At 39.8% G+C, this 26066-nt stretch overlaps 2 protein-coding genes across 4 annotated transcripts; both read right to left on the minus strand.

The window, feature by feature from the left end:
• Positions 1 to 43: 43 nt before the first annotated feature.
• rpp14 (ribonuclease P/MRP 14 subunit) lies at positions 44 to 7875 on the minus strand. 2 transcript variants are annotated; one of them, XM_034082720.2, is made up of 6 exons: positions 7651 to 7875; positions 5604 to 5751; positions 3582 to 3666; positions 2829 to 2905; positions 2394 to 2472; positions 1093 to 1240 (listed from the first exon to the last, which is right to left on the minus strand). In XM_034082720.2, the coding sequence occupies exons 2-6, from the start codon at positions 5693 to 5695 to the stop codon at positions 1184 to 1186; spliced, it is 390 nt and encodes a 129-aa protein (XP_033938611.1). In that variant the 5' UTR covers positions 5696 to 5751; positions 7651 to 7875; the 3' UTR covers positions 1093 to 1183. The 2 variants fall into 2 exon arrangements, with proteins under 2 accessions (XP_033938610.1, XP_033938611.1); XM_034082719.2 differs by lacking the exons at positions 2829 to 2905; positions 3582 to 3666; positions 5604 to 5751; positions 7651 to 7875 and having other exon boundaries at positions 44 to 1240.
• A 209-nt stretch (positions 7876 to 8084) lies between these two features.
• Positions 8085 to 25851, minus strand: LOC117446516 (monoacylglycerol lipase abhd6-B-like). Of its 2 annotated transcripts, XM_034082717.2 has the most exons (9): positions 25587 to 25851; positions 23775 to 23889; positions 20547 to 20706; positions 19094 to 19207; positions 11563 to 11695; positions 11301 to 11458; positions 10589 to 10643; positions 10029 to 10129; positions 8085 to 9074 (listed from the first exon to the last, which is right to left on the minus strand). In XM_034082717.2, the coding sequence occupies exons 2-9, from the start codon at positions 23876 to 23878 to the stop codon at positions 8895 to 8897; spliced, it is 1005 nt and encodes a 334-aa protein (XP_033938608.1). In that variant the 5' UTR covers positions 23879 to 23889; positions 25587 to 25851; the 3' UTR covers positions 8085 to 8894. The 2 variants fall into 2 exon arrangements, with proteins under 2 accessions (XP_033938608.1, XP_033938609.1); XM_034082718.2 differs by lacking the exons at positions 23775 to 23889; positions 25587 to 25851 and adding an exon at positions 20993 to 21159.
• Positions 25852 to 26066: the final 215 nt, after the last annotated feature.

The following is a 26066-nucleotide window of genomic DNA, read 5'->3' on the forward strand; positions in this document are numbered from 1 at the left end:
TATGAAGTTGACCCTAACCCCCATAACTGAACAAAACACGGAGTTTGATTAAACGTTTTTTTTTATTTGTATAAATGTCTTGCTTAATAAGCTTTCTATGGGGGGAACATAATCACCTATTTTCATTAGAATGTTGTACCAATTTGTGATCGTTATGCATCGATTTATGGTCTAAGCAGTATTGAATATATACAACAAAATGTGTAGGTCCTGAACGAGAAAAAACAAAGAAAATATCTGAGACACTATATAAATACTTTATTAAATGTTTTTCATGATTCTTGAAACGTTTTAATTCTGTGCTGTGCAGTATATTGTTTGTGTTCATTGTTTTCCCAGTCTGTTTTTAAAAAGGGGGTCGTAATTACTCCAAAATTCAAAGATAACTTTGTCATAAAAAAAGATTTAGTTTTTATTCCACACAGAATATCTCACACAAAATAAAGAGCAGATTAAACATCAAAAAATGTAATGAAACGACTGACGCCTCTTTCTTCTAGCTGCTCTATCCAAATGCACTTCCTGCTGTGCACATGATAAAAAAAAAACATCAATTACAACACAAAAACAAAAGGGAGGGGATTCTGTCATGAAAAAATACTGCTGCAACTAAAATATTTCGGGAAGTCGGGCTGCACTGTTTGTGCTGCAATGGAGACTTTATTTATTCACTGCAAATAACATAATGTTCTTCCTCCTCTCACTCCTTCTTCTGCTGCTCCTCAGGCATCATCACCATCACCTCCCCCTCCATCACCACCTTGTCCTTCACAGAGCACGTCACGGCGATGAAGGCGAACGACATCTTGATCTTGCGAATCTCGGCCTCGGCCAGCACCTCCTCTCCGATGTAGAGCGGCGCGGGGAAGCGGATCTCCTGGTACAGGAAGATGCAGCCGCGGCCCGGCATCCTGGTCCCGAGCACGGCCGAGATCAGACCGTTGATGAGGACGCCGTGGACGATGGGCGCCTCGAAGGCGGTGGTGCTGGCGTAGACGGGGTCCAGGTGGACCGGGTTGTTGTCACCAGTCAGCTCGGCGAACAGCTGCACATCTCGGGCAGAGAACGCTTTGGTGAGGGAGGCTTTCTGGCCGACGTGGAGCAGACGACAGGAGGGAGGAGAGAGGCAGCGCCGCCGCCTCGGGTTAATAAAGAATCTGCTCCACAGGAAACTCATCCTCCGTCAGTCCAGCTGCAGCTCCCGACTGTTTCCTGTCAGCGCCAGCAAGAACGGAGACACCTGGAGTCAAAACAAAAGATATAAGGTTGAGAAATGAGCCCTAAAACACAAAAATAGTTCCTATTTTCCCACTTCAGGTTCCCTAATTAAAAATATATTAATACCTGTAGGGAAATTCAGGTGTCAGAGCAGTAACAGCACGAATTTCCAAAAGTGAGATCAATAAAGTATCTATCCATCCATCCATCCATCCATCCATCTATCTATCCATCCATCCATCTATCCATCCATCCATCCATCTATCCATCCATCCATCCATCTATATATCTATAAGAGTGATACACAGGAAAGGACAGGCAAGAGTTGAATCGAAGATGAATAAAATATGAATAGTGACAGTATACATAACATTTACAACAATAGAATTAAGTAAAACAAAGAGTAGGTTAAAGTTAACAGATGCACAGATAAAGATAATTGTGTTTTTGAATATATATATATTTTTTTACCCATTCCTAAGACAATTTAGCACATTTCCGCACAATACTACCACTTTCCAAATTGTACTGTACGCGATACACAGTCATTTGTGATATACTTATTATATATTACCTTTTTTGTATTTTATATTTTTTAACATTTGAATTTCTCCTACTGTGTTCATCTATGCAGCATTATACACCAATCAAATTCCTTTCATTTGAAAACCTACTATGCAATGGCTCAAATCGAGATTCTTGTCTTGAGAAGAAAGCAGTCTTGAATAAAGCTTGCACAAATAAATCGACAATACGTGATCACACATTGTTTTGCTTGCCGTATAATATGAACATTGGGGTTCATCCCCGAGTAGATGTCAGTGAAGAAGAAGGTCTCTTTATATTGCATTGATGGTTCTGTATTTTTAAACAAATCAACATTCAAAATACACAAAGGTGTACAGTATAAAGGTGAATCCAAGGCTGCGTCCTCTTATTTTTTTCTTTGTCTGTTTTGCCCTTATTACAGAGGGACTGGTAAGGTTTGCGGATCAGATTTGAACCCTTATCCACTGCCATAAGGAGCCTCAGTACTATTAGCTCTCTACTAGAGCTTACTGTGCAGCCCAAGATGTATCATTTTAACTTCGACTCAGATATCTAACTGCCTCTAAGCAGCTAATGCACAACATAAAGGTCCTTTTTGCACACTGATTTGGAGTGGATGTGCTGACCTGCAGCACTCTGAAGGCACAGGCTTGTTTCTGGTACGAGCCCAGCAGAGTCAGGGAGCTCCACAGCTTCACCAAGCCCCTGAGAGAAAAAAAACCACACACACACACACACACACACACACACACACACACACACACACACACACACACACACACACACACACACACACACACACACACACACACACACACACACACACACACACACACACACACACACACACACACACACACACACACACACACACACACACACACACACACACACACACACACACACACACACACACACACACACACACACACACACACACACACACACACACACACACACACACACACACACACACACACACACGTAAATATAGATATAAAAAAACATCTTGTGTAGAAGGAGTGAAAATGTGTTTTCCATTGTGCTGCTGCTGAACTCACTTGCTGTAAACACGCAGAAAGGCAGTGAGCGTGTCTTCATCATACTTCAACAGGTCAAAGTTCAACGCTGCTCCCACCTGGAACACATACACAAAAGCTAAATAGGTATAGTTACTCTAATACTGCACTTCAGTACAGTTTTGAGGTACTTAACTTTATACTACATGTTGGAAGCCAATATTGCACTGTTTATTATATTTATTTATATACTACATTATTAGTTACTACTTACATTTATTGCCCTGGTTATATGTTAATTAAAAAATAATTATTAGCTCCACCTTTATCTACAATATGAAAATCATACAAATGTGTATATCACTAACTATAAATCAAGTAATATATATTAATTATGACTCTGAAATGGGGCATTCTGTATAATGAGTACTCTTGTTGGTACTATAATAAATATATTTTTGTAATATGACTTGAGTAAAAAAGTTAATACAGGCCTTCTACTTAAAACTGAGTATTGTATTTATTCTACATCTGTATAAATTATATTATATATCTTCAGAGGTATTTTTCATTAAGACAAACCTCCCAAACCTTTTTTTGATAAATGATTATTTTAAAATGTAAATAGTGAAAACACCCATTATAATTTCCTGAGGTTAACTGGTAGTCATCTACAAATAACCAAATTAAAGAAAGTTTGTCAAGTACATTTAAACTTGAACCAGCATTTAATGGATTATCAGAGCAGATCCCGCTGTGGGAATTGAACCATCGACCCAGTGTTGGTGAGCTCACCTCTCCATACAGACTGTCCAGCCCTGAGATGATGAACTGCTTCAGATCGACCGCATTCAGTCGGGTAGACTCATCCTCCAGAACGCTACACACAGAAACATCATGTGGATCAGGGTACAGATTTAATGGGTAAAGATGCAACTATATTATCATGTTGTAGACACCACAATATTAGACACCGTTTAATCCAAAGCATCTAACAATAAGTGCAACTAGAGAATGCAATTCCTGAAGAAATTGCTAGTGGGAATGCTTTATTCTGAAAAGCTGACGCTAAACTGCTATGCTAAAATGTAATGTGTAAGAAGAAAGTGAAGAATTTAGATTGAAATGATACATGAACACTGGGGGCTTGAATGTGTGATGAGAGAAGAAAAGAAAGTAAAAAGGCTTGGAAACTGGAAACTTTTGAACTAACTTGATGGTGAATGATCTGTCGCCATGCCAACTGCATTTGATGACACTCCATAATACGCTTAGATGCGTTGATGGCAGCATCGTTACCAAACCTGTGAAGTTTTGGGCCGTTTGGAGCATTTTCACCGAAGTCATGAGAAAACCATGTTTCATGGTGAGAATTGTCTTGCCATGGCAACAGCATTTGAAGAAATCTCAAAACTGTCCCGTAGATGTCTTCACGGCTGGACTGTTAGCACACATGTGAAGTTTGAGCACTTTTTGAACATTTTCATAGGAGTTAAAGAGACATCGTGTTTTATGTCAACCCATAATTGACGTAGAGCTGTTGAGGGCAGGACCGTTAACCATTATCTGAAGTCTGCTGCTGTTTTATGGCGAGGGATGCGTTGCCATAGTAACACCACATTACGTAACATCAGATTTGATGTAGAGCTGTGTTAACCATTATCTGAAGTCTGCTGCTCTGAGCATGTCAGTTGGAGTGATGACATTATCATGCTCCATGACACAGGTGTTTATATTTGAGCTAACGAGGTGTGCAGAGATCAAAGGTTTCCATAGTGATGTGCAGTAATCAGTGAGAGGAGAGCATTTGCATTGTTCTGAATGAGATACACCTCTTACATGTGAACGTTTTGTTGAAGAACCGTAACAGATATCGGTGAAATTTCAACGTGTGAAGCATCTCAAGGACCTTGAGCATCTGAAGTGTGCTTTTTGTGTACTTTCAGGTTAATAATGTGGCCTTTTTGGCAGATTAACTAAAGGTGTGCAGCTGCTGCTGTGTAACATTTTAAAGTTGGAATGAGGTTTCTGAGTGAAAGTATGAAGGAGCAGTTAGCAGTTGAAGTTGCATGAAGATTGTTCAAGTCTGAAGAGTTTCTCCATTGACTTCCATGTTAAACATTTGATGAATTATGGGATGTATCTCTGGAATTGTGAAAGTTATGAATAAGAAAAGTAATAGACATCGATTCCTGACCGAGCTGAACGTTTTGATGTTTGAACGGAGTTTCTGCGATGTGGAATGTGGGAGAAGAAGCGCAAAATATCCCGGCAGAATAATAAAGAATTTTGTGCTGTATCAGCATTCCCACTTAATTAACCATAAAGATAAAAGTAGTAAATTGTGGTATATTGTTTTTATAATTTATAAAAATACATGTTTTATACCTTATATTGCACTTCATCTTATTTTAATATATGTATTCTTTATTTACTCTTTAACAGATTCTTTATTTGTATAAAATCTCTCGCAGTGTGGTGAGGTTGATCCGACCTTGCAATGTTTCTTTTGTAAATTAGTGACTGTCATTTCATAATTTTCTTTTACCTGTACATTTGAAATATTTCCTTATTAATTTAGAACTTTAATCTCAAATAATATTTGAGTTTATTTCTCATAAATGTTATCTTGTAAATTGTACCCCCTTTTCCCAGCTTCCAATTGTAAACTTTTTGTTTTACCTGAGCCTAATGCAGTAAATGCACCCTAAAACAAAAATAAATAAGATCATTTTTAAAGAGTTAACGAAGAGCCAATTAACAAAACAATAAATTGGTATTTATAAACAGTATCAAAAAAGAGATAGAGAGACTTACAGGCAGACCTTCATGTAGTGGTACGGCGAGGCGTTCTTCAACACGACCCGTTGATAGAGCGCAGGTTTGTCCTTTGTGTCAGCGCAGCTCATTATATTAAAGCATCAGGGAACATCAGGGAACTCCAACAGATAGTAATCAGCTCAGACTATAAAAGCAAATCATTCAAGAATAAAAAGTCATCAACTAAACTCAACATGATTTATTTAAAAGAAATGTATGCATTTCACTTTGGAGACTGTGACTTCTGGAAAAGCTCACGAGGGAACCATGTGTGGTTAAATCCACAGCTGGAAATAGTCCCCAACTAAAGCTATACGTCCTGGTGTGAAAAAGGTTTGATTCAACTACAGTGACATGCTGTTCTTAAGAAATTCAACTATATTTGCAAAAAGTTTGCCAGTAACACACCAGATTGAAGTTTGTAATAACTGGTATAGGATCAATACTGGCTGGTACCTTAAAGGTGGGGTAGGTACATTTCAGAAACCGGCTCGAGATACACTTTTTGTTATATTCCATGGAATGCTCTTCCGATAGCAATGAATATCTTAAGTGCTTTGACAAAAAATCCATAAAAAAATGTCATCTGTAGAAGCCGTAATACTGTAAAAAGTACAACCAATCCGTTTAGCCGGGGCCGGCTAAACGGATTGGCCTACCTGCCTGTCAGCCTTCCATCGGGGCACAAACTTATCTCGTGCCCTCATTGGTCATTTGCGCGTTCGTGTGTGTTGGGGGAGGGGCTCTATAAGGAAGTGGCAGATTTTCTCCGGTTGTGTATTTTCAAATTCTAGCGATCTCGAGCCGGTTTCTCAAACTTACCTACCCCACCTTTAAGTTTGGTATTTAAATAAAATAAAATGTATTATTTAGGTGAAAAGGGTAAAACAGTGCATCCCTATTACTAAACTCGTATTTTGTCCTCTCTCTTTTTTAAACAGACTTTACTCGTTTAGCTCCATCTTACTCTCTACCTCAATGTAGAGTACTAGTTTGATATTATAGTGCATTCCAACTTATTTCTTTATATTTATATATAGTTTATCAGATATTCCATATATTTATTGTGTAGTTTTTACTCCAGTGTAAATGCATGTTGTAACACAATAATCTCCCTCTTTAGGATCAATTAAAGGTAGCATAGGTCATTTTGGAGAAACCAGCTCGAGTGCGCTAGAATTTGAAAATACACAACCAGAAAAAAATCTGCCACTTCCTTACAGAGCCCTTCCTCCAACGCGCACATGACCAACGAGGGCACGAGATAAATTTGTGCACAGATGGAAGGCTGACAGGCAGGTAGGCCATCCAGTTATTTTAGCCGGGACGGCTACAATTATTGGTCGTGCTTTTTACAGTATTACGGCTTCCACAGACATTTTTTTATGGATTTGTTGTCAAAGCACTTAAGATATTCATTGCTATCGGGACGTTAAGAGCATTCCATGGAATATAACAAACAGTGTTTCTGAAATAAATTACATACCCCACCTACATATATCTCTGTTTTCATATGTTAGGTTATGAAGGTCAGGAGGCTGAAAGAGATTTATAAAAGCCCCGGTTTTCGTTGTAATGCAACAAAGGGGCACAATATATTGTTTAAAAAAACGTTTAGAATGGTGTTCCTGCACTCTTATAGCAAGCATGTTTTTTCACACAAACAAATAATAAACTTAGCTAACAACATAGCCAGCTAACCGCTAAGCCACAATTAAAACTTGCTGTTACATTAAACGAAACATCTGACATAATAAATAACCCTTGCATTTAAAGTCTGACAGACAACCTTTTCGTCACGAAAATGTCAGGAACATGAATGCAATTATAGACATTTAAACAATATGTATAAAGAACAACAACCTGAATCTAGAACTAGCTTACAGGAGGTCAAACAGTAGCTAAACTAGGTGAACTGGCTTTTAAGTCTACTCTAGTTTCTAGCTGCTACACTGACAGCTGAAAACACCTAAGAGTAAAGTAAATGCAGTTTCTGGTTTGATAAATGTTTATTAAGAATTCAGTTGTTAAGCATTTAACTCACCGACTACATCCACATTGAGAGTTCAGCGTGTTGTGAAGTGTAGCATGCCCCTGGAGTCAGCGCATGCGCAGTCATCACAGACGAATATCTCAAAGAGTACACAATAGTAAGACGGTTCACTCCGTCCAAAATCCAGGAATCGCAAAATATACAATAAAGGTGATAAATGTCAGGTATACTAAAAAAAGTGCTGATAGTTTAAGAAATAGTACAATGGCTATCATATAATTTTTTTACATTTGCGATCCATTTATGATATTGTGAAAGAAAATTCGATAGTAGAGATGACTATCTAGAAATAAATCTAATAAAAACCAACAAAAATTCCGGCATGGTGTTAAATACATGTAAAACAATGCTTACATGAGAAATACAAATATGATGTTTTAATCTCAGAAAGTGCAGAATTTCAATAATCTAACAATAGGCATACATTGAGTCAACAATAATAACTTTAATTTGACCGAAATATACCCCAAGCCAAAATATACATGAAAACAATCTGAAAATGATCAACAATCAGTATTATGTATCCTTACATTATGTTATCTTCATGTTTTTGTTGCAAATGTCAAGTTACTTGTGTAATTCTTCTCAGCAAATATAATAATGTGCACACCAAATGGATTTCTGCTCTGGAGTCAGGAGTGGTATCTTGAATACATTATCTACTCTTTGACAGAAATGGTAACGCTGTAAAGATGTGTTGCCCCCCAGCGGTCAGTTTATGAGTTACATGCAAAAACAAAAAAAGAGCAGAGGAGTTTCCAAAAATTCAATAAAACAAGATATTTTTCCTGCAGAATATTTATTTCTGTATTCCCAATCTATTTTTACATGAGCTGGCATCACTCCATCTCCTCATCTATCAAATTCGATTCACTTTCAGTGCAATTGTATTGTGATTTCCAAATGAATGATTTTCATGAGGTTAAATTCTGCAGCACGCACACAAAAAAACGTTTTTTCACGTGAAACAAGACACTGAGAAACATGGTTTCTGAAAGAGAAATGTGAAAAATCCCAAAGCGGAATGTTTTCTTTCAACACTTATCTAAAATAGAGACTACAGCTTGCTGCTTGGTGCTGCGTGTCTAAAAACTTCAGGAATATTTGGAATATTAAAATGTTACAGATATAAACTCTGTCATAGCAAAACTCTTATACCAAACTAAAAAAGAGCATCAAACCAAATTCACAGCCTTCATCGTCCATTCTGAGGTCATAGGGTTATAAAGTTTGCTTCAGGAAAGTTTCTTAGCGTTTCCACCGTTGACTTCCTTCTTAGACAGGAAGTCCATGATGAGATTGGCAGATTTCCTGGGCCGCTCCAACGCCACAGAGTGACCACAGTTTTCTATCAACTCCACCTGACAGTTTGGCAGCGCCGCCTGCAGCACCGCCGCCCCCGACACGTCCACCACCTGGAGGAGAAGCAGGCCCATCAGCAGCTCCTCATGGTTGGTTGTGCCATTTAGAGACTTTAGTCAAATTAAATCTAATAGATCATTATTAAGAAGCAACTGTCACGAAACACCATTTTCCCAGGGATAAATAAATAAAATAACTAATTACCAAATATCTTAATGAAAACAAATGAATTAATAACTAAAGTATATTGATTCTAAAATGTCTGATCATTTATAACTGGAAATCTGCTTTTTGTAATTACATTTTTTATAATCATGTTTTCATAATGGAACTGCGGATACATGGGCTTTATATATAGACAAGGGAGTGGTTTTGTTTGCTTGCATGCCGGAGAAAAAACTCATTTCCGATCACATCATTAGACATTAGATCACAAATTCTGTTGACGTTGTATTTGGATTATGGATTATGATTTACATTTCTGGAAAGTCAAGTTGATGTTTACATTTGTTTTGTTTAACTAAACATCTCAGCACATGCTTTTTGGAAATGTGTGCCGGACACCCCTCACCTGACCTCAAGTCAGCTGTTTGTTGCATTGTTGGACGAGCCTAGGACTTAACATGTTCATTGCCATCTACTACTGTGTAGCTATTTTGCATATGGAAAGAAGCAGTGGCTACTGGCTAGTGCTCTGCAAAGTACCAGCTTCTCTGTCCTTGGTCCGTTCTGGGACTTGAACCAGAGACCCACTGGCTCCTGCGCCAAGTCCCTGAGCTATCGCCACCCAGAGTGATATATAAATAAACTTAAAAAAACAGCTAACTCTATTAGAGCGCTTTAGATCAAAGAAACATAGACCGTTTAAAGTTAAACACATAAGAGATCAAATATGTAGGGCCAAGAGTTGAAAATAAAATCCTATAAAACAGGATGCAGAGGAGAGGCAGGGAGGAGCGTTTTAAGATCAGTCGGTGAGTCCGAGGCTCCAAATGATTCATGTGTACCTGATCCTCCTTCCCCCAGATCACCTGCACCGGGGATGTGATCAGGTGCAAGCGTTCCTGCAGCGAGTGGCGAGACTTCTCCCCAACGATCTCCATGAACACTGAACACACACACACACACACACACACACACACACACACACACACACACAAAATCATTAAAAAGGAGCAAATTACAAAAACACATGAAACAACAATAATTAAAGACTTAGGACATCAAATAATCCTGGGTGAAAAATAAAAAAATGTTGTCAATAAAACTCCAAACTTGGTATTCTTTATTTGGATCCCCATGGAGATGGGAAGGATTCTTTTCTAGAGCTGCCTTGAATGTGAAACAACCTTTGCAGGAAGTGTTACGGTTCATTTGACCAGCAATAAATGGGAAGAAGCACGGTATTCAGAATTTGCAAATCAGAAACAAATGTGTGTCGTTGTAATGCAAAAAGAAGGGAATTAAGCATTTCCTAAGTTGGAATATGACTCTTTTTAAGACTCTTTTCAAACGTGCAGTGCTTAGTGGAGGAGGAGAGAAGGAGTTCAGAGAGGAGCAGACTGACCTTCTTTGTAGAAATCGTTGTTGGGCACCCTGTTGTCAAGGAGACCTCGCAGGAGCTGTTAAAACACACACACACAATTAAAAAGAGACACAAACACGCATCAATGGGTACACAGTGCGCTGTGCTAATGGTTCCTTTACGCCAGATATGAAAAAGCATGTTTGCAACAAAAAAATGAAAAGTCTGTCGCAAAGCTGAAGACAGAGACTCCTCTACTCAACAGCCCTTTAGTGTTTAAAGGGGCCCTATTATGCTTTGGGGGGTTCTCCCTTCCCTGCAGTGTTCTACAGGTTTGTGTGCATGTAAACGGTCTGCAAAGGCTACAATCCCTGTGTTCCCTCCAGAGGGAGTCTCTCTCACCCCCCCCCCCCCCCCCCCTGGCTGAAACACCTCCATTGGACTGCTTTGTTTAGATTCGCAGGGTGTACTGATATGTTATAAATAGAGGGGATAAATAAATGAACGTCATTGAGATTGAGGAAACAGGAGGTTAGGTTTTCATAAAATTCTTGATAAAGAAGACAAGTTGCCAGAATCATCAACTTTTGTTGCCACAGTTTACTTATAAAACACACACACACTTTCAAATCCAATCTTCTTTTTCTGTCTTGGTAGACACTGTATACTGCAGCAGCAATAGTAATAGTTGTAGAGATCTATAGCAACTGTTGTTGTGCACATCTGGACTGAGGACCTAGGGCTGTCTCTGTACCTGCTTGGGGAGGCTGATGGGGGTGTAGCAGCAGAGCTTCAACATGGACTCCAGCTCTTGAGTAGTAGTGGGGATCAGAGGGATGGACCCCTGCTGCTGAGTCTTCTCCATCTCCCTCAGGCGAACGATGAACTCAGACTCTGTGGGGAAAACCAGACCTGCAGGACAGAGAGGAGGAGAGCTTCTGTCACTCACATACACCGATCAGTATGGGGTTTGAATCCTGGAGACATCACACAGATCAGATGTGTGCTGAGTTTACCTGCCGGACACATCAGGGTGACGCGGGACAGGTGAGCAGGGTGATGGGCAGCGTACACTCCAGCGACGTTCCCCCCCATCGACGTCCCCACCAGGTGGAAGGGTCTTTTGTCCAAACCAATACTCTTCACAAACTGCACAGGGAGAGACACAAAGACAGAGGGGATCACTGTCTGCTCAGTGCCTCTGTGCAGCTTCTACATCTGGACACAGAGAGTGGGCACAGGTGTGAAGTGGATGAAAACAGTAATAAAGAAGAATACCTTATCATTAATTGTCTTCTCTTTTAATGCAATAGAAATGTGCCACTTTACATGTTCAAAATGTGCAATTTAGAAGACAAATATATGGACTATAATGTATGTTCTATTACAGATTAAGATTCTATGAAGCCATTTGAAGAGATATTATTCCCTGTAGTCCATTTTGCTTTGTTTAGGACATTTCAGTCAGACAACTCACGTGTTTCTTTAACATGTTTATTTAGAAGCAGCATATAGTTAAGTTTGGTGACTAGGCTCGGGCATCATCACTCCATAGATATACATAGCACGATGAGTGATGATTAAATAACTAACCCCCGAGCCTACAGGTGGAAGCTGGGGTGGTGGTGGGGCAGCGAGCAGCAGCGACGTAGAGGTAGCTGCAGCAATAGCAGCAGCAAGCAATGCATGGAGAGAGATATGGCAGGTTAAATAGAGCGGCGTATTAAGGAGACTCTGTTTGGTTGGTTGTAGAGTGGCAAGGGGGCGTTATGTATGAATGCAGCATAAGTGCTCGAGTTGACTGCCTGAAGTAGCTCGCAGGCTTCGCCCCATTTCTGGGCATTAAACTATATAAAAACGTTGTGATCAGATGCCAGATTGCAAGCCCATATCTAAGAGGAAGAGCCAAATGAACACATATAGCATGGGGAAACACCACGTGGAAGACCATATCTGATTATTAGTGACTTTTAGTGTTGATAGGTGTATCTTTATAACCAGGGGTGCACATAACTTTTTTGCCCTGGTTCTCAAAGGAGCACCTGGAGATGTTGCTTGGTGCTCATCCTAATAAACCGTAACTTTTGAGGGGGTCTTGACTTTATTTGCCAAGGCAAGTTTATTTATATAGCACTTTTCAACGCAAGGCAATTCAAAGTGCTTTACAAAAAATGAAAGACATTAAGCATTAAAAAAGAAAAGCTAATAAAATAAACATTAAAAGGAAAAATACATGGAAAAAAGTTACAGTGCAGTTTAAAATATGAATAGTTCAATTAAAAGCAGCGACAAGAAGAAAAGTCCTCAGCCTGGATTTAAAAGTAGTCAGAGTTGCAGCGGACCTGCAGGTTTCTGGGAGTTGGTTCCAGATGTTTGGAGCATAATAACTGAACGCTGCTTTACCATGTTTAGTTCTGACTCTGGGGACAGAAAGCTGACCAGTCCCTGAAGACCTGAGAGATCTGGATCATAATTTAGCAGGAGGTCAGAAATGTATTTTGGGCCTAAACCATTCAGTGCTTTATAAACCAGCAGCAGTATTTAAATCTATTCTTTGACACACAGGAAGCCAGTGTAAAGACTTCAGAACAGGAGTGATGTGATCCACTTTCTTAGTGTTAGTGAGGACTCGAGCAGCGGCGTTCTGAATCAGCTGCAGCTTTCTAATAGATTTTTTAGTGAGACCTGTGAAGACACCATTGCAGTAGTCGAGTCTACTGAAGGTAAAGGCATGGACAAGTTTTTCCAAATCCTGCTGTGACATTAGTCTTTTAATCCTAGATATATTCTTTAGGTGATAGTAGGCTGATTTAGTAACTGTTTTAATGTGACTGTTGAAGCTCAGGTCAGAGTCCATGACTACACCTAGATTTCTGGCTTTATCTGTTGGTTTGAACATTGCAGACTGAAGCTCAGCGCTAACTTTTAAACGTTTTGCCTTGGCTCCAAAAACCATTACCTCAGTTTTATCTTTGTTTAATTGGAGAAAGATTCTGACACATCCAGTCATTGATTTGTTCAATGCACTTACTCAGTGTTTGAATTGGAGCATAGTCTCCTGGTGAAATTGTTACGTATATTTGTGTGTCATCTGCATAGCTATGGTAACTTATTTTGTTGTTCTTCATTATCTGAGCCAGTGGTAGCATGTAGACGTTAAAGAGAAGAGGCCCCAAGATGGAGCCTTGAGGAACCCCACATGTCATATTTGTCAACTCAGATTTGTATTTACCTATAGAAACAAAGTTGTTTCTATCCTTTAAGTAGGATTTAAACCAATTTAGAACTTTTTCCGAAAGTTCCACCCAGTTTTCCAGTCGGTCTAGTAATATGCTGTGGTCAACAGTGTCAAACGCAACACTGAGATCTAATAATACTAACACTGAAGTTCTGCCACTGTCTGTGTTTAAGTGGATGTCATTAAAGACCTTTACAAGAGCAGTCTCAGTGCTGTGGTTTGGACGAAAGCCTGACTGGAACACATCGAAACAGTTATTTAAATGCAAGAAATTACTCAACTGTTGAAAAACAACTTTTTCAATGATTTTACCTAGAAATGGGAGGTTTGATATGGGCCTGTAATTGTTCATTACTGAAGCATCTAGATTATTCTTTTTTAAGAGTGGTTTAATGACTGCAGTTTTCAGGGCCTGTGGAAAAATACCTGAGTGAAGAGACTTGTTTACTATATGAAGTAGATCTGAGGCCATGCAAGGCAAAACATCTTTGAAAAATCCTGTTGGAATAATATCAAGGCAGCAGGAGGAGGATTTCAGAAGTTGTATAATTTCCTCAAGGTTTTTATCATTAATCTGATGGAATTGTGTCATGATGTCTGAATTGATATTAAGTGGACACAGAGACAACACATTTGCTGTTCCTGATGCAGAGGCACTGACTGCTTGTCTGATTTTATGAATTTTGTCAGTGAAAAAAGAGGCAAAATCATTGCACGCCCTGGTGGATAGAAATTCAGAGGCTACTGACACTGGGGGGTTAGTTAGTCTGTCGACGGTAGCAAACAAGGCACGTGCGTTGTTTTTGTTTTTGGTAATGATGTCAGAGAAGAACGATTGTCGTGCGTTTTTCAATTCCAAATTATAAAGGCCAAGTCTCTCTTTATAAATGTCAAAGTGAACCTGGAGATTTGTTTTTCGCCACCTGCGTTCAGCTTTTCGACATTCTCTTTTTTCTGTTTTAACGGTCATGGCCTTTCTCCATGGAGATATTTTCTTCCCAGTCACTTCCTTTACCTTAATTGGAGCAATGGCATCTATAACATTTTTAATTTTTGAATTAAAATTATCTACTAGCTCATTTACTGAGATGTTAGCAGGGGCAAGTGTGGAAGAAAAATTCTGAGTAAACATTTCCCTAGTATTTTCAGTTAAATATCGCTTTGTGGTTACCTCTTTTTGAACATTTTTGTGAACAGAAATAGAGCTCTCAAAGAAAACACAGGAATGGTCAGACAGTGCAACATCAGTCACCACAACCTTAAAGATATTCAGACCCTTTGAGATAATTAAGTCCAGAGTGTGCCCCTTATTGTGCGTGGGCTCCGTCACATGCTGAGTCAGTCCATAGTTATCAAGAACACAAAACAGTTCTTTAGCCCCTCTGTCCTGGGGGTTGTCAACATGGATGTTAAAATCACCAACAATGACTAGACGGTCAAAGTCAATACACACTATCGACAGCAGTTCAGTAAAGTCATCAAAAAAAGCTTGCACAGTATTTGGGTGGTCTATAGATATTTAGGAACAGAGCTCGAGAGGAGCATTTCAGCTGAAGGGCCACATATTCAAAAGAATCAAAGTTTCCATACGATGTCTTCCTGCATTGAAGGGAATCATTGAACAGAATAGCAACTCCACCCCCTTTCTTATGCATTCTTTCCTGACTCATAAAACTAAAGTTGGGAGGGGTTGATTCGATAAGAACAGCTGCACTGTTATTTTGTTCAATCCAAGTTTCCGTTAAAAACATAAAATCAAGATTGTGCTCAGTGATAAAATCATTGATTAAAAATGTTTTTCCTGCTAAAGACCTGACATTTAATAAAGCTAGTTTAAGTTTGTTAAACACACGATCAGTCATGTTTTTTGTAACAAGCTGTGGCTGACATGGAATCACTGCTAAATTAGATAAACTCACACAAACGTTTGGGCGCTTCCTGTTTCTAAGATGATTCACCGCTCTTAATCTATTACCTATCAACACAGATATCGGCAAAGCTACAGGCAGGCAGGGCCCCGGCATGTCCTGGAAAGAGTTGAGAGTGCCATACGCCCTTGAGCCTGGACCCCACACATATCAGTGAGAGTTTGTTGTGTTTTGTACACACACATCCTTATCAGTCTTTGGAGACGGCAGATGCTTTCTTGAAGGGTGGGGAGGTGGTTGACGTAGGCGCGGTGATGAAGACGGAGGAGATGGTGCGCGTCTCCGCGGTGATTTTGGTGGGCGTCGTTGAGGAGCGGGGGTAAAGGACATGGTGCCAGCCCTGCGTATCGCCTTAGTTTGGTCTTTGAACTCCAGGAACGGAGTATCCTCAAAGGCATTGACAGGGGGGGGGGGGTGACGGGCGGTGGAGACTCCTCCGTGTGTTTCATAGGTCTCCCATAATCAGAACATTCCTCAGGCGGGTGCAGTGATACTTCTTCAGGGTTTTCTGCGCGATGTGTTGTGTCTTTCTCCTGTTTTGATTCCTCTTGCCGCTTGTCCTTGGCAGAGGGAACAGATTGATGACGCAGGCAGTTGAATATCTTAGAGATAAACAATTTCACTCCTGACTTGTTCAGGCAAACTCCATTTGCCTTAAAAAGATGTCTGCGGTCCTAGAAAAAGTTAAAATTGTCAATAAAATGAACAGAATGGTCAGTACAGGCAGTTGAAAGCCAGGTGTTCAGTGCAAACAATCTTCTGAATCTCTCCACTCCTCTTCTGACTGGCGGTAGAGGGCCACTGATGAACAGTTTCCAACAAACATTTAAAGTATTTTTTCAGCACTTCTGACTGTTGTTTCACAACATCATTTGTTCCAATGTGCAGGACCACATTCTTCACTGTCGGATGTTCAGCCCCAATATACAGGATCTTCTCAGCCAAGTCAGAGACCATATCCTTGGGAAAACAGAGTACTTTGGTGTTCTTACTACACAGACCTTTTACATCTCTTACAGCAGAGTCACCCACAATCAGAGTTTCAGGCCCAGTCGTTAGCTTTCCCTCTAGCCTTTTACTTTTGGAGTAGCTATTGGTCCTTACCCTGCTGTGTGAAGAGGACAGGTTATCCAGGTCATCAGAAAGAGATCTCCGGCTCTCGGTCAGCGGAGCGTATCTGTTCTGGATTGGCACACTCGGTGGTTTAAGAGGATTTTTTGTAGTTCTCCCTTTAGCAGCTGTCCACGGCTGTTTCCTAGTATGAATAGGGGTTGACGAGGCGCTCTTCCTGGGTGATACCAATGCAGGCCAGCCGGTCGCATCACAGATCTCTGAGCACTGGGCTCTGCCTGTTATTCGTCCTCCCAAATCCCATGAAAATGATTTACTCTTAGGCTTTGCACCCAGAGAGTTCCAGGGAGGACTACTACTTGTAGATTTATTACCCAGTACACAGCCCTCCTGTTCCTTGGAATCCTTGTAGCTGCTAACTAGCTGTGAGTTAGCATACCCTTTTTCATTATTTTGCAACACTGGTAAAGTGGTGTCATTCCCACAACATAGTCCATTCACTTCCACGTTAACTTCCAACCGTTGCATTTTCATTTCCAACACATCCATCTTCTGTAGAAGTTTGTGGAAGTCATCTGTAGAGAACGGAGGCATTTTGCTACCAACTAGCTTAAGCTAAATAGCATGCAGTAGCCTACCAGGCTTTAGCTGTTGCTAGGCCACGCTACTGTAAGACTGAGGTCGTCGTAAAAAAAATTGAAATATGGCTGAGATCCTCCATCTATTTACGAAGATGAACTGTCCCAGTGATAAGTTAATGTCCAGGAGCCGCTGCTCGAAGTTTTCAGAGAATAAGAATAGGAAAATCAGCATAAAAAGTAAGCAGAGGCAGGAGCAAGCAGAAAAGCGTCTGCACTGTAAGAAAGAAAGATAAGAAGACACACGCGCTGAACACAAATGCAGAGGTGAACACAGAACACACATGCAGAGGTGAACACAGAACACACATGCAGAGGTGAACACAAGACAACATTAGCACGACCAGTAATCCTACAAACTGTCATCACAACAGCTGGTTTTGGGTCGAAAGTCTCTGTTGTCATCTTAGACAAGTGGATGTAATCAAATAAGTATGTGAACATAACCAATAACCTACCATAGCCAATAACAAATGAATGTAACTTATTTTATTTTTGTTGTTCATATCTTATTTTACCTTAACATTTATGCATTTTTTTTTATCTCCAGTTTTAAAGGATATTTTTGGTTACTGTTCTATAGTATACATTGGAATGATTTCAAACCTGTTTTATCCCAATAATTATAAAAGAGTGCCTTGGAAATATGTGTTTACATAAATTGTGACCAAACCGTTTGAGACCCACTGAGATAACTTAGACTAAAGTGAACTATCTAAACCCTCAGAGTCCTTTACCTCACTGAGCTGAAGTTATCAGCCTCTCAGTCTGACTGGAGAGGACTCTCCCGCCACATTATTGTAGAAACATCTTCTTCTTCCGTTAGAGCAGCTAGCACCAGATGCTAATAACAACAGCGCCGGTACCGGTGCACCCTCCCTTTCTCCCTTGCTCCCTCGCGCTTTGGCTGTGAGCTGTGGGTGCCAGATAAGCCAACATCCCCCATTTTCATCACTTACAGCGCCCATCGTACAGGGCAAATGAAACGTGTAACCGGGGTGAAAAGGGTGTTACATTTACTTAATTATGAATGTTGTTACATCAAGGCCGAAAATTAGGATGAGCACCAACGGTCAGCGTCTCCACAGATCTGGCACCGTAGCGAACATCTATAACGCCACTGCTACGGGCCGGCCCTGAGTTCATATGCAACTCGCAAATATCTTTCTCTCTCTCCTCTCTTCTCTCTTCTCTCTTCTCTCTCTTCTCTCTCCTCTCTTCTGGTACGCAAATGCGCCTTTTTTCAAATGACCCGGTGCTCTTTTTTTGGCGGTTATGTGCAGCCCTGTTTATAACAGAGCCAGGCTAGCTGTTTTCCCAATCTTCTAGTTGTTATGCTAAGCTAACAACAGTATGTCCTGACTCCAGCTACGGCGCACAAACTAGGGGTCGATATCTATCTATACGTCTCATTCTATTTTAATTTCCCGTAAATCTTGAAGGGTATCTGTTCCTTACTGTGCATGACATTAAGGTGGGTTGTATCTCACACACACACACACACACACACACACACACACACACACACACACACACACACACACACACACACACACACACACACACACACACACACACACACACACACACACACACACACACACACACACACACACACACACACACACACACACACACACACACACACACACACACACACACACACACACACCTGGTGGATTCTGGCGACCTGGCCTTGAATGCAGTAATCCTGGGCCCCGGTGCGAGTTGTCCCCTCGTGTCCGGGCATGTCCACACACACCACATGCTGGCCTCTGGGGAGGTGCTGGAAGAGAAAACACACGCACCCAATTATAAAATAAATGAAAAGATAATACTTTATAAATAATGAAATATAGAGTGCAGAAACAAGACGCACACGGGACAAAACATTTATCAAATATGTAAAGATAAGATACAATTCAAACAATTGAATGAATTACATATAGACAATTCCCTTTGTTTAGCAGTGTTTAAAACACTAAGATCAGGAAAACATTATGCATCATTTGATTAGATTATTCCCAGGTTATAAATATCTATCCCGGGAGCTATGCTTTGTATATCTCTGCTTCTCTAACATGAATCATAGAGAGAACTTCTTTGACCAAGTGTGAACGTGGTAATTCCATTTATCACACAAATGATCTGTGATGAAGGCGTGTGGTGCAGTGGGTAGAGCCTTGGTGTTCGGATCAGAGGGTCACAGGTTCAAACCCCACTGCATGCAGTCAGCATGTCGTTGTGTCCCTGAGACACTTCACTCCAAAGTGCTCCTGTGGGGATTGCCCACAGTATTGAGCCCCCCCCCCCCAAAATACAAGTAAACAAGGGGAGAAATGGTGTAATAATGTCATGCATGACAAACTGGTAAAAGACATTGGGGGACATTTTTACTTTATTTTTAACATTTCAGATTTCTTTATTATTAGCATGAAGTCTGACAATTTTCCAAAACGTAGCTAAAGGGTCTACAAAGCCGCTGTTACGGAGAGCCTCTGTGAGTGCCCTCTGTATAATGTGTGCTAGCTCCATCTGCTCCTACAGTGGTGGCTGTCCACCATCACTTCTATACTAAACCATTTCAACAAACTGACACATGCTTTGGCAAAATGCCTTTCCCGTTTTCACCTCACCTAAAGCAAACAAGTGCAGAACATTAGTCATGGATCAGGTGTGCCGTTACAGCGGGTAGTGTGGGTTGTTACTGATGTCTCGTGGTGTCCAGTCAGTGCCATACGTGTAGTTTGTGCCATTTGCTTTCTTTGCCTTTTAACTGCAATACAATTCATTGTACAAATCTGTGCTGCAACTACTGGAGCAAGTGGGGGTAAAACTAGATGTGGTTAATCTGAGTTTTTTTTTTATAGGTGTTAAGGTTTCCGGATTTTCCGAGCCTAGTCCCCATAGACAGGGCTACTGCCGCCGAAAAAAGGGGCCAGTAGCTTATTTCCAAGTGACTAAAATTACAAAAACATTCATGAAAGCATGTTATGTTTGTCATATTACATTTCTGCCAATAGATCCCTTTCAGTACAAAACACTGGTCCTTTAAAAGCTGTGCACTTGTTTTTTTGTATTGTGTGTGCGAGAAAGAACTGTGTCCCTGTATGTGTGTATGATACCTTGACGATGGGCAGCCACATGTCCTTGGAGGCGGAGAAGCCGTGCAGCAGCAGCAGCGACGGCGTGGCCCCCCCCGGCGTCCCGCGGCTGCTGTAACAGAAGCGGTAACTTCCGCTCGTACAGTACCGGATCACCAGCCCCAGCCTGCGACGCATGTACCTGAGGAGGATCACAGGCAGATTATCTGTCATCTGAATCTGCCCCTCTAGCTGGAGACCTAGCAGTAAACAGCAACTCAAAGTTCAAGTTCTTAATTTGTCCCTGAGGGGAGATTAGTTCTGCTGATGTAGCATGAAAACAACAGCAACAGGACAAGACACAAGCAAAAAAGCAAACTACATTACCCCTCATAAAACACATGAAAACGAGTGACGGGGGAACACATGAAATACAAAGAGTTTAGAAAAAAGTTAAGAAAGAAAGAAAGAAAGAAATGCACAAGTACCTCGTATCTCTGAGGAAATCTAAACTTCTCCTGTATCATCTTTTGTTTTTCCTGTTAGTCAAATTGTGATTACATAATTTAAAGCCTGATTACATTTTATTCAATGTCACAGTTTTCTGTAACCGCGCATTTGATTCACGTCAACAAAACCCCTATTACATCACTGTGACTCAGCACTGTGTGTGTGTGTGTGTGTGTGTGTGTGTGCGCGCGCGCGTGCGTGCGTAACTGGGTGAAAGAGCACTGCCAATCCGACCAACAAGTATTCTGTTTCCTTTTTTACAGCTTTGACAAAGTCCGATAGGCCAAGGCACACCAACATCTGCTCTTTCAAAATAAAAGCAAAATAAAAGCTCTTTCAAAAGAGGCTTCATCCGGACAGATTCACTCTAGTGGCTGAAGACTTTTCTTTTTGTCACTGCTTTTAATTGAACTATTCATATCTTAAACTGCACTGTAACTTTTATCCATGTATTTTTTCTTTTAATGTTTATTTTATTATCTTTGCTTTTAAATGCCATTTTCTGAATGTCTTTCATTTTTGTAAAGCACTTTGAATTGCCTTGTGTTGAAAGCCGCTGTATAAATAAACTTGCCTTGCCTTTCCTATTATAATATAATATGTTTTACATATTGTTATTTATTTAAATATAAAATTCATTATGTTGCAAATGAGAAATGTTAATATTAACTTAAAAATATATTATTATATTAGGTATTTTAATATATTTTATGTAAATTGTTATTGCGTGTGTTGTCACTATGTTGATGAGAATGATCCCAGTGAGGAACAGACTGTCTTTTCTTAGAAACTATTTTGAAAGTTTGAGGACTGATTGTGAGTGTTATCACATGGAGGAGAAGCAACCACCCGAAGCTTGATATGTGCAACACCATCACCTGGTTGTGGTAGACGAGCAGAGGAAGGCTTCACGTCCATGGCCAACCTCACAAACATTCAAGTTTTAATTTGTATCTTTGGGGTGATTGGAAACTCCTCTGAGCAAGGAAGGAAAGAAAACGTTTACCCTCGGGATGAGATGTGGTTGACCTATGCTTACACATACTGTAGCTCTGATGTGTTGATAACAAATTAACTTTGAGTTATAGACATTGAAATTGAAATTCTTTACCCGAAGAAAAATACAAAAACAAGTAATATAAAAAAAATTATATATGTATATAAAATAAAATAAATGGAAAAAAAACAAATAGAAAATTAACTTTACTGTAACAACACTGCTATATGCAATATATACTTTACAAATATGTATTATGTTGTTACTGGCTACTTACTTTTTTTTAAATACTGCTACTCATTTTTAACCATGGTTGTTTACTTATTTCATTTTATAAATTGTACTTGCTTTTTGTTTGCGCTGCCCCATTGCTGTAACAATGTCAACCTCCCCGCTATTGGACAAATGAATGATTTCTGATTCAGATGTTTTATCTAAATAACATTATGATGTTACAGTGACCTTGCCATTTGACGTTTCACTGCCAACATCTAATCAGTTTGACCTCGAGTCCAAGAGGATGTATGTGAGTAATACCCTGAAGGCAATCCTGAGATACTATGTTCACAAGAATGGAATGGTAGTCCTTTAAACATAATGTGTCCAATGATGCAACCCTCGAACACAGAGGTGCTGGTTTTGGAAAAATTAACAGATCCTCAGGTTACTATCAGATCTTGGAAGGACCCCTGATTAAAACCTGTACAAATACGGAATGAAGCAGTTTCATCTTGTTGTTTTTTGCTCCAACTGTGTTTGGCTGCAACATTAGCTCCCCTTTTTTTCTTTGACAACTTAAGTTGGATGTCTAATGAAAAACATCCACCACCGTGTCAAAAGTAAATTTATGACAAAAACCACAACGCGTGAGAATATGTTGCCACTACAGACAACCAAATGTAACAAATGGCTCCTTTGATTATAAGTGTGGCTTTCCCTAGGTTTCAAAATGGTTGAAAACACTGGGGTAATATAATAAGTACACAATTATCAGCAAGATGTGATCAAAGTATCCCAAGTAAAAGGACTTATTCTGCAACAACAACAAATCGCCACCATGTGAATATATTATTATATAAATATATCATTATTTTTGTAATAATCAATGTTGTTGCATAGAGCAATATTTAACTGTTGTAGACAAAGTTCTCTTACACAAATGATTCATGTTTCTGATTTTCTTTTCTTAACTTTTTATATTAGATAACTTTACCTTTTTGTTTTCCCTCAAATTGTTATTCCACTGGTTTAATCTTTAGAGATGCATTATGTCTAAATTGTATCCTGTTTTTTTATGAGTAAATGTTCTTATTTACCTTTTTAGTTATGTCAGATTTAGCTGTTAGCTCATTTCCATCTGCAGTCCCTAGGCAGTTAAATAACATAACAATCAACTAGAGGCTGCTCAATTAATCGTATTTTAATCGCAATTAGGATTATGGCTTGCAACGATTACGAAAATAACGTAATCTTAATAAAACGATAATTTTTTTATTATGACTTTCTTTTTCTAATTTTTTTTTTTTATGGGTTTTTCAGTTGAATTATACTTACAGTTCAGGGTAATCAACTGTTAAAAACATACTGTTCACATTTTTTTCTCCAATAAATTCATGTTTTCAAAGTAAATTTATAATCGTTTTTAATAATCGTGATATCAATTATTGACCCAAATAATCGAGATTATGATTGTTGCCATAATCGAGCAGCCCTACAATCAACAGACTATTACCAGTCTAACCAGTGTGTGTGAGTGTGTTTACCAGTTGTAAGCTTTAAGGAGGGATCCAGGCCAGAACATGAAGGAGTAGATGAACGCGAGGACTGGGAGAACCAGAATACATCCTGATATCATTATCATCTCCATGGCTGCACACCCTTTCAAAAATAAAACACACAAAAATACATCATCATCAATACAAGCATTTGACTTCAGTAAACCCAGTAAGTTATCATGTTGGCTCTCATAAGTCATGAATCTGTCTCTATAAACATTGACCAGTGTGTGTGTTATACACCATTAAAGAAAGGGCTGGTCAATATATCTACATTGTATCAATATATGATATAATAATAATACATTACATTTATAAAGCGCTTTTCCTGGTGCTCAAAGCGCTTACAAGCAAGTAAAACAAAATAACAACAAAAGTAGAAAGTGCTAAACTAGGAGGAATAAGGGCAAGGGGTTAGTTGATTAGGAGTTGAAGGCAAGAGTGAAAAGGTGAGTTTTGAGGGATTGTTTGAATGATGTGAGAGTGTTGGCGGATCTGACGTGGCTGGGGAGGGAGTTCCAGAGTGTGGGGGAGGCTGCAGCGAAGGCCTTGTCACCCCAGGTCCGAAGCTTTGTCCTGATGGGCTGCAGTAGGTTAGCTTCAGCAGACCTGAGGCAATGGGTGGGGTTGTGTCGTTGGATGAGGTCACAGAGGTAGGGGGGGGCAAGGTTGTTGAGGGCTTTGAAAGTGAAAAGTAATATTTTAAAGTCAATGCGGTGTTTGATGGGGAGCCAGTGGAGGTCATGGAGGATAGGGGTGATGTGGTCGGAGTGTCGGGTGCGAGGTGAGGAAGCGGGCAGCTGAGTTTTGGACATATTGAAGTTTTTTTAGTGTGAATGCAGGTGATTCAAAAAGTATGCTGTTGCAGTAATCCAGTCTATATGAAACTGGATATCGTTTAGATTGTTGATGTCCAAACACTATAATATGACATATGTGTTGTCTTTTTCTGATTTCTAAAGGCTGCAAACAGAAGGGAGATGTCATTTTATAAATAAAAAAAAGGTTTGTCTGTGCCCACTTTATCATTAAAATCACATTACTGATACTTATTTATCAAAAATCTCATTGGGTAAATATTTTGTGAAAGCACCAATACTAAACCCTACGGTTTCTTTGCTATGTTGTTATCACATCAAATGTTGTGACATTCTTGTGTTTAAAGTGAGCTTGAATGCAATCAGACGAGAAGCATTTTCTTCTCTGTGCATTTAGAAAAAAAAACCTTGCATTAAAATAGATTAATCTCAAAAAGAGAAGAGCTTAATAGTTGTTAGACTGCTCATAATTTCATGATTTTACCTAAGAAAATGTTACTTTTTTATGTTAACCTGGTATTATTCACGTTTTATGTGAATTTGCCTCGAAATATACTGACCTATATATTGCTTTGATTGTTTTACTGTATTGCTTATTCAACTTGAAAATGAACTCAAACAAAAAAGACGATGGCATTTAAAGTTATTTTTCCCGTCGGTGTGTACAGTAAAGTAGCGGAAGACCGAACTTCCCTTTAACAACATGAACGCTGGTTTCCTTTAAGTTTCAAAATACATATTTCTATATTTTATGCATAAGGTTTCACGGTAGGGGGAATGAATTGTCTTTTTGAAAAGCCGCAAGAAATATTGCATTTGACAGGTCTCCTAGTTATGAGTGTCTTTTGAAAACCTCACATCTCAAACAGGTTCACAGCATGCAGGTTCAACCAACACTGGGAATAACACAGCCAGCGTCTGCATATGAAACATTAATATCATACAGCATGTCTATACCACCTGAGGGGAAGTAGCACCGTACCTGTCCGAGTCCTCTTCGCTCTGTCACCGCCTGACGTCCTCCATTATGGAGTCAGATTTGTATGGAGTCAGATTTGGGTCAATATTCTAGCGCGTAAAACAAGCTACTCACGAGCTGAAAATGTGCTTTTACACGCGCATAAAATGACCCTCGCGCGCAGATTAAACCCCCGCGAGCGGCTCTGCGCCCGCGAGTGGCTCTGCGCTCGCTCGTGAGAGAGACAGCCTTCTTGCTCGCTCGCGGGAGTGTCAGCTTCGCGGAGTCTGTCTACGCGCGCGTGAAAAGTTTCTGGGATTTTGGAGCGGAGCCACTGGACTTTGATTGACAGCTGCAAGAAAACCCGGAGTTGCCAGGTTTGATAAATGCCTGCACTACCAAGAGCCGAGGAGTGACGGCAGCAAAATCAGTTGGACGAGATTGAATGGTAAAATTGTCCATAAAAAACTATTATATTCGTAAAGTGTACAGCTAATATATATA

The sequence above is a fragment of the Pseudochaenichthys georgianus genome, chromosome 5 (genome assembly GCF_902827115.2).
Source record: "Pseudochaenichthys georgianus chromosome 5, fPseGeo1.2, whole genome shotgun sequence".
Taxonomy (NCBI): Eukaryota; Metazoa; Chordata; class Actinopteri; order Perciformes; family Channichthyidae; genus Pseudochaenichthys; species Pseudochaenichthys georgianus.